Source organism: Calliopsis andreniformis, chromosome 12 (genome assembly GCF_051401765.1).
Source record: "Calliopsis andreniformis isolate RMS-2024a chromosome 12, iyCalAndr_principal, whole genome shotgun sequence".
Classification (NCBI taxonomy): Eukaryota; Metazoa; Arthropoda; class Insecta; order Hymenoptera; family Andrenidae; genus Calliopsis; species Calliopsis andreniformis.
Genome location: NC_135073.1, coordinates 16981199 through 16994164, shown reverse-complemented (window position 1 = coordinate 16994164; position 12966 = coordinate 16981199). Strand labels below are relative to the sequence as shown.

The 12966-nt window shown below is 34.0% G+C and overlaps 3 protein-coding genes and 1 long non-coding RNA gene across 8 annotated transcripts; 2 read left to right on the top strand and 2 right to left on the bottom strand.

Moving 5' to 3' along the window:
- Positions 1–170: 170 nt before the first annotated feature.
- On the top strand, positions 171–2661 carry Sec20 (vesicle transport protein Sec20). The gene is made up of 5 exons (XM_076389200.1): positions 171–480; positions 767–1181; positions 1255–1517; positions 1600–2205; positions 2277–2661. The coding sequence occupies exons 1-3, from the start codon at positions 400–402 to the stop codon at positions 1440–1442; spliced, it is 684 nt and encodes a 227-aa protein (XP_076245315.1). The 5' UTR covers positions 171–399; the 3' UTR covers positions 1443–1517; positions 1600–2205; positions 2277–2661.
- On the bottom strand, positions 1599–4663 carry LOC143185896 (neurocalcin homolog). 4 transcript variants are annotated; one of them, XM_076389199.1, is made up of 6 exons: positions 4653–4663; positions 2890–3089; positions 2676–2787; positions 2101–2470; positions 1825–2023; positions 1599–1736 (listed from the first exon to the last, which is right to left on the bottom strand). In XM_076389199.1, the coding sequence occupies exons 3-6, from the start codon at positions 2722–2724 to the stop codon at positions 1689–1691; spliced, it is 666 nt and encodes a 221-aa protein (XP_076245314.1). In that variant the 5' UTR covers positions 2725–2787; positions 2890–3089; positions 4653–4663; the 3' UTR covers positions 1599–1688. The 4 variants fall into 4 exon arrangements, with proteins under 4 accessions (XP_076245314.1, XP_076245312.1, XP_076245311.1 ...); XM_076389197.1 differs by lacking the exons at positions 2890–3089; positions 4653–4663 and having other exon boundaries at positions 2101–2431; positions 2676–2807; XM_076389196.1 differs by lacking the exons at positions 2890–3089; positions 4653–4663 and having other exon boundaries at positions 2676–2796.
- On the top strand, positions 2855–6763 carry LOC143185899 (uncharacterized). Of its 2 annotated transcripts, XR_013002969.1 has the most exons (4): positions 2855–3781; positions 3862–4749; positions 5186–5516; positions 6443–6763. It is a non-coding gene; the product is annotated as an uncharacterized LOC143185899 (long non-coding RNA). The 2 variants fall into 2 exon arrangements; XR_013002968.1 differs by lacking the exons at positions 2855–3781; positions 3862–4749 and adding an exon at positions 4756–5075.
- Positions 5518–12354, bottom strand: Vps15 (vacuolar protein sorting 15). The gene is made up of 17 exons (XM_076389193.1): positions 12258–12354; positions 11816–11996; positions 11597–11740; positions 11161–11315; positions 10906–11096; positions 10078–10811; positions 9690–9998; positions 9226–9609; positions 8822–9145; positions 8424–8753; positions 8199–8349; positions 8016–8129; positions 7755–7947; positions 7519–7684; positions 7171–7441; positions 6771–7101; positions 5518–6661 (listed from the first exon to the last, which is right to left on the bottom strand). Exons 1-17 carry the CDS (start codon positions 12347–12349, stop codon positions 6433–6435), a joined length of 4299 nt encoding a protein of 1432 aa, XP_076245308.1. The 5' UTR covers positions 12350–12354; the 3' UTR covers positions 5518–6432.
- Between the last annotated feature and the right edge of the window lie 612 nt (positions 12355–12966).

The following is a 12966-nucleotide window of genomic DNA, read 5'->3' as shown; positions in this document are numbered from 1 at the left end:
AGTGTTGTACTCATACTCCATATTAATAAATTGTACTACCTCAACTGTGCTAACTATGATTAATAACATAACCTCGTTGCTTCATCAATTATGTTGCTTTAAGCTTTAACATTTAAAACGATTTATAATTTTAGTTTTGACAGAAATTGAAGGCAATCGGTTTACGTATTATCTGTTTTATTTTACAATATGTTAACAATAATTTTTACTAATATTTAAACAAAATACAATCGTAATAATACAGTTAACAAAGATGAGTCTTAATAAATGAGGTATACGAAATTTTATTGATATTTGAAACCTGTACTCGTGACCCGAACACAATATGTCAATTAGCATTAAAATTGCATTTCATTTTACGTACAACTGTCCAAGCTACGTAAAGGAACACGTGCTCCAATGGACACTGACAATTATGAATTAGATTTAGTACGTCAGGATATTGTAAAACATCATCTTCAAGTTACAGCTTTAATACAAGTAAGTATCGGTTGAAATAAAATTGTTATAATAATTGCAACGTATAATATAACCTCTAATATGTTACAATATGGAAAAATTCGTAACATTATGATGTGTTCCAAGCTTAATATACTGAATATGAAATTATTTAATTCATGTATTTAATAATCAACTGTTGAATCGCAAAATAATTTATTTCATTAAAAATTTTATCGCGATTATTTTAACCTTCTATGGCATATAAAAAAAAGATAATTTATACAGTATTTCCGTAATTTTTTAGTAATCGATATGTATTTTCTAGGATATACAAAAATGTACAGGTCCTCTAGAACTGCTTAATGAACTGAATGCAGAAGGTAGAGCAAAAATAGCAGCCCTAAGGTTAGCCATTGATAAATTAGCATCACAAGCAGAAAGAGAACTTTCTGAAAAGAAGAAAGCTGAATTACTGGCAGAAGTGGATACTTCTACACAGCAGCTAAATACTGCTTTAGCTGCATTTCGTAAAGCAAATGTTGTTAGTATGTGTGTAATAGATAAACTTGCTAAGGAAGAATTATTGTCAATGCCAGAGGAACAGCAAGCCATTATTCGTAAAAGACGTGATAAACAAAGTATAGCGAATACATCCAACCAGTTGTCAGATAAACTTTTAAGTATATCCAAACATTTAGCTGAAACAACTCAAAGAAGTGCTGATACACTGGATACATTATGTATATAATTTCTTTCTAGAAATTGTATTTAAAAATAACAAAATATCACATCTAATGTCTTTTAATTTTTCAGTGACTTCCTCTGATAAGGTGTTCACTACAAAAGATGAACTAGAACATCAACAACAAGTCATAGTTCAATCTGGTAAACTTTTAGGTAAATACGGCAGAAGAGAAGTTACTGATAAAGCTTTATTAGCACTGGCATTTGCATTCTTTCTTGCCTGTGTCTTCTATATCTTACAAAAAAGATTATTTTAAAAGTGCAGAAATATTTACATGACAGTGTTCAACTTACATTTGGAAAGAAATATATCTGTGACATACAGTTAAATTGTAAATAACTTTTTTTGTATTTTTACTTATTATTTAACTATTAAAGCAAACCATATTTCATAACTATGTTATTTTATTTTAGAACGATGAGCGTTCACGAAATCAGAAGCTTACAGGATTGCTTCTTTCAAAAGTAATGTAATTTAGAAATCACAATATGCTTATATTTCATCACCAGACCCGATTGAATATTATCAGCTGATTTTGGATTGCAGAATCCTAAAAATAAAAAGCATATTATTAATAATATTGTCATAAAATGATCTTAGACGAATTACGCTAATAGACAGTGCATCATTCACTGTACATTTTTACAGCTGCTTATGAATTCCTCTTGGGATATAACTCCGTCTTTATCGATGTCCATCTTCTCGAAAACTTTGTCCACATGCCTATCGACCATTCGTTGGATACTTTGACCATTATGAAGCATTTCGTAAATCGCAGTTATTATGATTAGCATTTCCTTTCTCGTGACGTAACCGTCTCCGTTTAGGTCGTAGAACCTAATGACAAGCAAAAGAAGAAGATAGTATTAAACAAGTTTCATAAATAACGAACCCTTATGATTCTAAATAATCACCTAAAGATCCAGGAGAGTTTTTGGTTGATATCACCATTGGTAATCAATGCTATTTCACCGAGGAGATCCCCAAAATTTATGATTCCATCGCCATCCCTGTCGAAGGTATTAAAAACAATTTGTGCATATTTAGCCGAGTCTCCCAATGGAAATAATTTCGCATATGCCGGTTTCAGATCGTTCGTGGTCACCGCTCCTCGCGGGCAGTACTGCTTAAAAGCGCGGTAGAGCTTTCGTATTTCGTTCTTCGTGAAACCAGTTCGGCACGTTAGAGAGTGAAGCCGCTCCGGAAATATGTAAGGCAGTTGCCTCTCGTCGTCTTGCATGTTCTCTACGAAAACGCAGTGAGGTTGAACAGTCGTCGAAGGTTCTAAAAGTATTGAAAATCGTCTAGTACGATAATTTTCGAATCTGCGATAATCAGAGATTACTTGAATATGAATCATAGAGGTATCACAGTGAGGCTCTCGCGTTGAAATACATTTTATATTTTTGTTTTCCAAGTAAAATAAAAATAATATAACGATCGCTGATATTATAATCTAAGCTTTATTAATTTAGCTTCGCTGACGTACCAGTCATCTTCTGAATGCTCCTTTTCACCTTCTTAAAGCTTCGTTGCATCTTCAGTGAGAAGTTCAGTCGACTTCCAGTCTGCTGGCTATCCCTATCGTCGGCATTAAGAATCTTGGACATTGTTAAAAATGTGTAAGATGTAAGAGATGTTTACAACAAAGGAACAAAAGAGCCTTATTAACAAGAATCAGAAAACAAAGGATAATATGTTACTTGGGTGTTGTCATCCTTAGTCGCTTGAATGCCAGTGAAACTGCGCGGCGAGTTGAATTACAAGGGAAACTTGGTTTGCAGAAGCTTTCTCAAACAGAAGCAAAACGGAACTGACGCATGCAGTGATGCAGTTAGCTACCAAGAGCAGCTTCAAGGAGACCTCTATTCATAATATTTAGACAGTTTGCTATGGCCAGTACCTATAAATCCGAAAGATGAACTTGGTCTATAGGAATCAAGAATGAAACGTTTCATCCTCCGCTAAGAAAAATTTTTTCTTGATGAATCTTTATTCTCTATTCTATTGAATTACGAAACTAGGAACTACGAAGAGTTACATCAGGTTTATGTTAGACGACACATGCGATTATATCTGGTTCATATCATAAAAAAGCGGAGAAGAATTATGTACAAGGCATCGTCTGACACATCCCATTCTTTGACTGAATTTCTTATTATGGAAACTATTTAGTCATGTATTCCCGTGCGTCTGCCTCCCGAGGAATACTAAATAGGTAAACATGCGCAAAATAAGATCTTATTTATTCATATGATTCATCTGTTCTGGTTAGAACTACGGAAGACTAAGACTTATTTTTCGTTCCAAAGGGAAAGCCACACGACTCTATCTAACCGAACCACCGAGCGCTTTATCAGAGTATAATTGATATAATTATTTATGTCCAGTTCACCGTGACCCAAATCTTCTTATCACACGACTGTGACGTTGAGTTTAATTCAAAAATTTGTAACAGTTAACAGGTCAAACCAGACGCGCTGAAACATGAGAAAATTATCCGAGATTCGTGAACCCTTTCGCGCAAAACAGCAGAGTGTACTTTCTCTGCCAAATGCTATTAATAGTTCAACAGCCTGGAAACCGGCTATTACGGTAATAGGAAATGATTACGACCTAGTCATACTGAACCTTAATAAGAACTATTAAGCGTAACTTGGCTCTGCTATTTACAGAGTTTGCGGTTTATCGGGAATGAGTAATGTCGCTTTGAAGATACAATTTAGGCATGCGGTTGTCCTCCCTTCTTTTCTTTTGCAGAAGTCGATACGAACAATTCCTCAATGAAGGACAAATTATTAGAGAAATATTGATAGTTACTGTTGTACTGTCAAAGCCATAAGCCTTGACACAAAATTGATATAAAGTTGAACATTAAGTGAATCGTCTCGTTATCGATAAACAGAAGAAAATTATTAAATGACGTATTACAAGTACATTGATACAATTTTATGATGCTTTTCTGACGATTAATAGTAAAAGAGTAATAGATGCAACAAAAATGTGATTAATAATTCATCTGCTTTGCACAATTGAACCTCAAGAATTCCTGTTATTTATAAGCAGTTATAATTCAATTAACATTCCGTGCATTATTCTGTATTTGCTTAAAACAGAATCCGTGCTCCGAATACGAAAATATACCGTACGTTTTGTGAATAAGGATCATGCTTTAATTTGCAACAGAGAGTGAACAAGTAGGGTCTTCCCCAAGTTCAATGTCATTGAGGAGACATCCGTTATTCTGCATGCACAAGTTTCAAAATAATTGGGACTGATCGATCGAAAGGGAAATTGACAAGAAACTGTAAAATAATTACTGCAATGGAGCACAAGAATTCATATTTTTATATTAACAGCAAATTTCCTTAAATGATAGTTAATGATCTATAAAATAATTTATGTATAAGGTTCTTCCGCAAAATGAATGAGATACTTCACAAATTTTAAAATGATTTGGATTGACCTTGACCACAGATTAAATTCGGCGCAATCACCGATATCATCTCTACTGTTCGGTTCTCCATTGCACTGCCCTTGAGGAAGACAGTAAACAATAACAGGTAAAGGTGTGCGTAATTATAAGTTCAGCCAGCGCATTTTTTCTGAGCGCTGGAGCAGTTTAGGTATATAAAAGAGCAGCGGGCATCCAGTATCTTTTCACTGCGAGAATGTACTCGCTACCGTGAGAGTATAGCTCCAACTTATATTAAAAGTGTAAAAAAATAAAAAAAGGAGAGGAAATGCAACTGCAATTAAGTGTCGGAAAATAGAGAATTGTTGTTAGTTCAGTGAACTGTAACTAAAGTGTTGAAGATCTTAAAAGAATAATTATCTAGTTGCTCTGCACAGGTGTCAATTTCGAAAGTAAAAATAGAGATCTTGAAGCGTAGGTGTCCTAATCGTTTGTCAATCGGTTTTTCAGCATGAAAGTTTACTGTGTTTCGTTCTCCAATTATTCGCGAGCTTGTGCATTTATTTTTTCCAACTGTTTTTCAGGTGTACGTTGAAATTCAAAGTCAGGACGCTACCGAAAAAAAGACACAGTTAAAATGAAAATCTTGTTCACATTTGTGTTATTAATTGTTACTGTATTCGCGGCACCATGGCTTGAAATTCTTTTCGGTGAACAACCTGGGTACAATTATCAGATACCTGATTACAAGAGTCAACAGCATAGACGGCGTCAAGGAAAAGGAGGCAAAGAAAGATGGAAGGAAATTTGCAGGACGGTCAATGCCGATCCTTACGCGTTTCCTGGTCGAGCACCTTATCCTTCTGGACCAGTATGTCCCTGGTGATAAATCAAACGAATGAATGGATCACACAGGTGCATTAAAAATATGAATTTATTGTATCACTATTGGAGAATACGAAGATATCCACTGAGTATTTCAGTCAGTATACAAGTTTACTGTTAAATAACTAACGACATGAAAAAAAGTACGTGTTTGCCAGTATTAATGACAGTACTGTGGGATAAAATTTCTTAAAACGCATTATTTTGTAGACTGATTGTGTATGCTTCATCTAATGTATTATACTTCCGCGGTTAATCGTTGCTGCTACGTTAATCTAAGAGCTAATATCGTTAAAGATTTCTTAATCTCCTGGATGTTTAAGAAATGTAAGTACAAACTTAAGTGGATAATAGAATTCCATGGAAAGACGTAATAAGACTGATAAATATAAATAGACAAATTTTTTCGATTCTAGAAGATTTAGTTTTAAATTACTATACATACCTATGTTTATTAACTTTTTGCTGGCGGTGCTCGGATCTCAAAAATGTTCGCCAAAATCCTAGGACTTTATACCTTTTTCTATGACTTCTGTTAACCATTTAAGTTTGTACTAACAATTCTGAAACATTCCAAATTACAGTACAGAAAGCTCTTTCTCGTTTCCTTTTTCTTTCATTTTCCGTAGAAAAATAAATCATTTATATTACACAAGAATAGCTGTATTAAAGTAACTTAACTTATGTACGTTCTGTCCAAGAAATGCATATTTATCGTTACTATCATTATAACTATCGATGCAATCTTAATAAATATCGTATATATTACACATTATATACAAATAAAAAAATCACAGAATTACTGTAGTAGCACGCGAGTTCGTTCATAAAAAATGTCGATGTCTGATATTGAAGTCGTTCATACGGAATAGATCCGTAACACGTTAGAAAAATTTGTATACTGTGTGCAGGTATGTGAAACGCGACTCGATAAAAGGGAAAATAATCATTTCCAGACTTGTATCAACCCATCTGTACTACCAGTGAGTATGCACGTGTTCGACATTGCCACAGCTGAAATTGTATCGTGATGTCCAGACGGTGGTGTTTCAGGACCTTGACCACCTTCTTCAGAATTTCTCGTTCGAACACTACTGCTTCCACTGGATGACGGAGTAGGACCACCACTGGCTAATACCTCTAGCACTACGTTCGTTCCATCTATTAAACGTTGCCTGAGAAAATATCAAAGATTATGTTACCACGATTCGTACGTTTAGTATAAATAATGTACATATGTTTAAGCAGATAAAAATATAAATATCATAATACATGGATACTAACTCATATGCTAATGAATTTGGAGAAGTAACGTCGTTTGCTGCGGGTAAAGCGACATAGGATTCATTGGGCGTATTTAAATCCCAAAAACGCAATCTCATATCGGTACCACCAGCTAATAGGAAGCCTGAGCGATCGATACAACCAGAATACATTGCACATACGCTGTGACCACCTTGAGTATGACTAAGCGGTGGTGCACTCGAGGCCCAGAGGACCATTTGCCGAAAATCAGTTTCAAGATTCCACATTGAAATTTCGTTGTTACCCTGCACTGCCGAAATTATCCACGAATGCTCTGTTGGATGAGTGATTACTTTCCTCACTCGTGCACCTATAACAAAATAGATTATTTAACTTGTATAAATCATATTTTATAGATTTAATACGATTATGAATTTACCCGTGGGATGTTTAATGCTGGTTATTGGTAATTGAAATCGCAAATCCCAGCACGTATGTACGCCCGAGCTCGTACCAAGAGTCAACCATTGTTGATAATTATTTACACAAAACGAGGTAATCACTCCATGTTTTAGATCGTTTTCTAAACGCCATGTTGTACCAGGGCATCGTAAATCCCAGCCGACAAGCGATCCATACAATGAAGCGTAAACGAGGACTGATTGTGATCCAGAATCTAGATACTGCAGATCAACTGCGCATCCCTCTTCCTATACATTCAAGTAGAAGATTTTTATTGACAGTAAAACATGGAGATGTAAAGTCAGATTAAGGTATAGATAGTTACTTGAAGATCCAACTGTCTGGTACCAATTACACTCATTTTACTTGAGTTTGGTTCAATTCGTAAAACAAACACTGTCCCCGATTGGCTAGCAGAGCTCGCCAATGATTGACCCTGGTCACACACGGTTAAACCGACTAAAGGACCACCTCTATGAATATAAGTTTGCCTGATAAAAATCAAATACATGTTAGATATACATGGAAATGTTCAATATGAAAATTTAAGCAATATTTTACCTAGAACGATTAGCTATGTTTCTGCCTTCCATCTTACTTGCATCCCAAATCTTAATACACCCATCTGCAGAGCTACTTGCAAACAGACTAGTGTCTGGTATAGATACTAGCCTATTTATGGCAGCTCTGTGTTCGTGAAGATGTGCAACTGGAACTCCACGAGGTCTCCATCCACTTGGCAGTAATCTCGAACCTTTCAGAGATCACAAATATTAACAACCAATACTGCTATAATATCTAAAAGGTATCATGAGTAATTACCAGTTTGCCATGCAATATTATCAGCCCAATGCTGCGCTCTCAATGCTGCAGCATGTTGTTCTTGTTTTCTGTATGTCAGTTGTCTCACTTCTAATCTGCAGGGTGCACACCTATCTGAAATGACACAAAAAGTTGTATCTCTAATACTGAAATATTCATGAGTACTGTGTTCGAAAGACGTACATTGGATATATGAACGTTCATGGAGCGAATGATCATTTATACTATTCATATCAGAGAGACTATGTTGAGGCGATAAGTGTATGTCTCCTCCATGTAAACTTTGGCTAGGGCTTCCGCTACTTCCAGTCATATCCGACATTTTAACAGTATGCTACAATATAAAAAACCATTAGCTAGTGTTTTATGAGATTTACCTGATAATTGCATGTTTATTCTTGAAATTACTTGAACATTGTCTTGGGCTGCAAACATTGTACGCCATTCTTGGTTCATTGTTGCATACGTGCTAACACTCTCCGAAGTTCTGCGATCTAATCGCTTGAAAGGTGGGAGACCTAAATCTGCTTTTGTATCAGGATATAATATCACTATGTGATGTCGTATTCTATCCTTCATAGAATTTAATTCTAATTTCCCATCCATAGATTTCAATGTGCTTTGTTTCGCGTCCACCGAGTTGCGGTATTTGTTAATTTTCATTAAATGTGGTTTCATTATTAACAATTGGTCTTCAACTGTTTCGGTCATTGACTCTGAACTCAATCGTCTGAAAAGCTGCAAATATTTCGTTATCTCTCTCGAATTTTGAGAAAGATACATTTATAAATGAACTTACAACTTACATTACGTAATGAAGTGTTCATTTCACTATACTGCGGTACTATTCCAGCTACTGTTTTAGCACGAGCTATTTGTCTTTGCTCGAGTACTTGAAATAATTCTTCTATATCGTTATACTTTATAACAGAGTCATAAACAATTCTTGGTATAGGAGGTACCAAAGCTTCTAACAATAAAATTTCTTTCTCTATCTGAATCAGCGGATGTTTCAAATAGGGTTGAATCATCGATTGAACCTTGCATTGAACATCCACTAAATTAAGTGTTCTGGCAGCCGCGGAAATAAATCCCACAGTTGCGTGTCTTATCCATAAATTTGCATGTACCTTTGTAAAAATATATATTTAGAACATCTGAGGTCAAATAGCATGATTCTTTAATCACTAATATTTGTAAAGAAACTTACTAAAAATACCATAGTTTCATATAAAAGTTGATAAAGAGTAGATTTGTGTAAAAGACCTAATTCCGTAAGTGTTGCCATTGCATTAATAGCCTTCGTCGTTACAAATTCTTCAGGATCTGCTAGACCTTGCTGAAGAAGCGGCATAAGTATAGGACTACTATGCCAACCCACGTAAGCAGCAACGCCCACGATACATTCGAAAAATGACCCTCTTAATTCTTTGTCTTCTTTATCGTTTAAAAAGGTAATAACATGACTGAGCAGAATATCATTGGCTTTCTGTTTACCAAAAAATACACAGAGCTTATTTATTCCACTTTCCATTAATGTTTGCTTCACTAAATTTTGAGGGTCTGTTAACAACATGGACACTGATTGCTGTACCTAAATAGTATCATATATTTTAGTATGTAACATACTCAAATACTATTAAATAATTACTTTAATTCATTCCATAGATTTACCATTTCGTGTAGTGTCTGAAGTTCACTATCATAACTTGGTTTCGGACCTTCTTTATTACCTAAATTAGATAAATGGGCGTTTTCCAAGTAACGAAGTGCAATATGCGCTAAATGTGCAATATTTTCCGCATAAGCAGCTCTCACAATAACTGCTTCATCTTGTGTTATATGAGCCAAACCTGGCAGAATATATTCCGGGAAAATGTTTACATCTGATGGTGGAATTGATTTTACAAGATGTAAACATTTTGTTAAGGTATGTATAGCTGATACTCTTACTCGTGGAGCAGGATCGTGAACTAAATGGAACTATAAAAAAATGTTACTTTTTTTTTTATATTGAAACATTTTTTGTAACATTGTCACTAGTACTTATTAAAATACTTACAATATAAGGCAAAATTCGATCTAATATTGTTTCATCCGATGTATTCTCAGCTAGTTCAAGCAATATTTCTAAACTTTGCAATTTTGATTGAGAATGATGTAAACCTCGTATACATGAAGTGACCAGTTGCGTGATGATAACTAATCCTTCCAGGGGTTCTGGATACAAAATTCGTTTTTCATGTTCTATATCCACCTTTTGCTTTTGATCTTCAGGTGATTTAGTCTCTAAATGTTGATCTGTTTGACCATTAGATTTTGTGTCTTGTGTTGAAACAGTTTTTGCATCAACTGGATCACTTTTATCGAAACTTTGGTCACTATCCCCTTCAACAATAGTGTTTTCATCACTGTGACCAGAGTCATCTTTAGCTGATTCTACATTACTTTCAAATTGATTACTTTTTGTGGTCTCTGTACTTCTTACAGTATTTTTTAATCTTTCATTGTCTTCTGCTTTTAAAATATTAATAATATTGCCGATATCTTTCTTTAATCTGTTTATTTTTTCATCTGGTGACAAAATTGGAGCAGCAGAAAAGATAAGCATATAAGATTGCAAAAACGAGTAAAAGTATTCCGGAAATACTATTCCACGAGCTTGTGCTAAGTAAATTTCAGCACTTTTTCTGTTTGCAGGATTTCGTTCTAGCATAGATGCAAGCAACTCACGTATTCCTGGATCCTCTATTGTATCCAAATGCTTGCTTACAGAATACTCATTGTTTCTGTACGCTTAATATATCATAATAAAATAATTTTTAAGTATTTGTTCACAGTAATACCATATACATGATCTACAGACAATCTTTATGTTTATTACACGCACCTAATAGTTGAGAAAAATCAAATGGTGGGTGTCCTTCGTTATATAATTCTGTTAGAGCACAGCCTGCAGAAAAAATGTCCATCATTGGGTGCAAATCACCTGTCTTTAGTTCTTGTTCTGATAACAATAATGTATTGGTTAATTCTGAAGATAATGTTTTCACAAACCGTTCAGGGGCTATGTAACATGTCCTGAAATGTGAAGAAGATATTTTAGTATAATAATTTAAGGATTTTTAATAAAATATATGTATACCTTCTCCTAGATGTGTCAAAAAAATATGAAAAATCAGCAGGGTTATCTTCAGGCAGGTATGTTGGCTTAAAACTTGCAAAATCTGTGAGTAAAATCCAGTTCCAACTAGTTATCATAATGTTTTCTAGTTTAATGTCACCATGGCAGACTCCAAACTACAGTCAAATGAGAAGTGATGAATTATGATATTATAATCATTTTTAAACCTGTGTCAATGGAGTCTATCATATGTTCTGTCACAATTACAGGACTGTAGATATGTTCATTGATGCAATGAAAAGCATTTTAACGTGTTGCTTTAACAACTAAGAATTAGTTTTCAAAATTTGAGCAACTGAAACTCTATAGATATGACTAATTTATTTTCAAAATATAAACTATTTAATATTCTTTTGAATAATACATTATTTAACATTCATTATTTAAATATTCTTACCTTATGAGCTTGATGTAATGCATATAAAACTTGGAACGTGATCCACTTCTTTTCTATACTTGATAAAAATGGTCTGGTACTAATTCTGTCATAAAGAGAATACTTTACATATTCCCTCATTATTGATCCAGATTTTTCTGTAAGCTAATATAAGGATATAGTTATTTTTAATTGTACAAATACTCTATTTACATTCATGTATGGAATGACAACACTTACAATCATTCTTTGAAAAGGTAAACAATTTACTGCAGATGCCAACTTAGATCTAATTTCTTCAAGTTTGTCCTTATAAGCTGATAATGGTAATGTAGGATCATGAATAGCGAACACTTTAACTACAATAAGACCCTCTTGGCTCCTGGCTCGAGCCACTTTAAAAAATCTGGTACTTCCTAAGCTGTAAATGTGTAAAAGTTGATTATTAAAAACACAGTGCACAAAAAATATACAATCAAATAACATGCATGTATTTTCTGTAACTCATTTCTCATATTCCACAATTTTAACATATACAAAACGAAGACTACTATAAGATTTTTTATTTATAAGAAGTATTGTTTAAACATTTTGATTCACACTTAATATGTTAAATGAAATATTGACAGATCAGAGGTTGGTATAAAAACTAAGATGATATTTTCTCGATGGAAATACTTACTTCACATCGAATAATAAGTCGCTATGATCCGTCAAATAATGTTCTACAGGAAATATTTGACTAGGCGCGATACCCACTAACTGATTTCCCATTTTGTAAATCGATGTTTAATTAAAACCGAAGTATTTGCAAGCAGCATCCATTTTGTGCCAACTTCACTCGATACATTGCAAGACAGTGTAGCCACACTTTGATTGTTTTATACAAATTTCCTAGATGGAGCATTTTAATTCAAGTTTAATTAGACGATAACTTATCGGTTCATGACCAACCCTCAACCCTTTAAGCCATTAGTTTATGATCATTTTTATATTTTAATACTATAGGTAACTGTCATCGCCCTTTTGACTGCCCTTTTGTTTATCGATAACGTTGCAAGTTGCAAGTGAAAGGGAAATAGTAATAGGATCATAGATCTCTAAAAATAAAGACTACAAAAATACGTGTGTATTATAGATATAAGGTTTAATCATATTGTATTTAGTCAATGACATTATTATACATTTTTTAAACAAAAATTAAATTAAGATCATTACTTTTTATTAAAACTATTAATAACTTTCAACGCATAGAGATTTTTATTTACTATCGCGTGCCTATCATTCTCTAGATCCCCCATAATTATCAAGTCGTTCATCGGTTACCCATAATTTTACAATTACAAGACGTTATTTATTAATATTTACGGTCCAATCATAAAAAAATTATT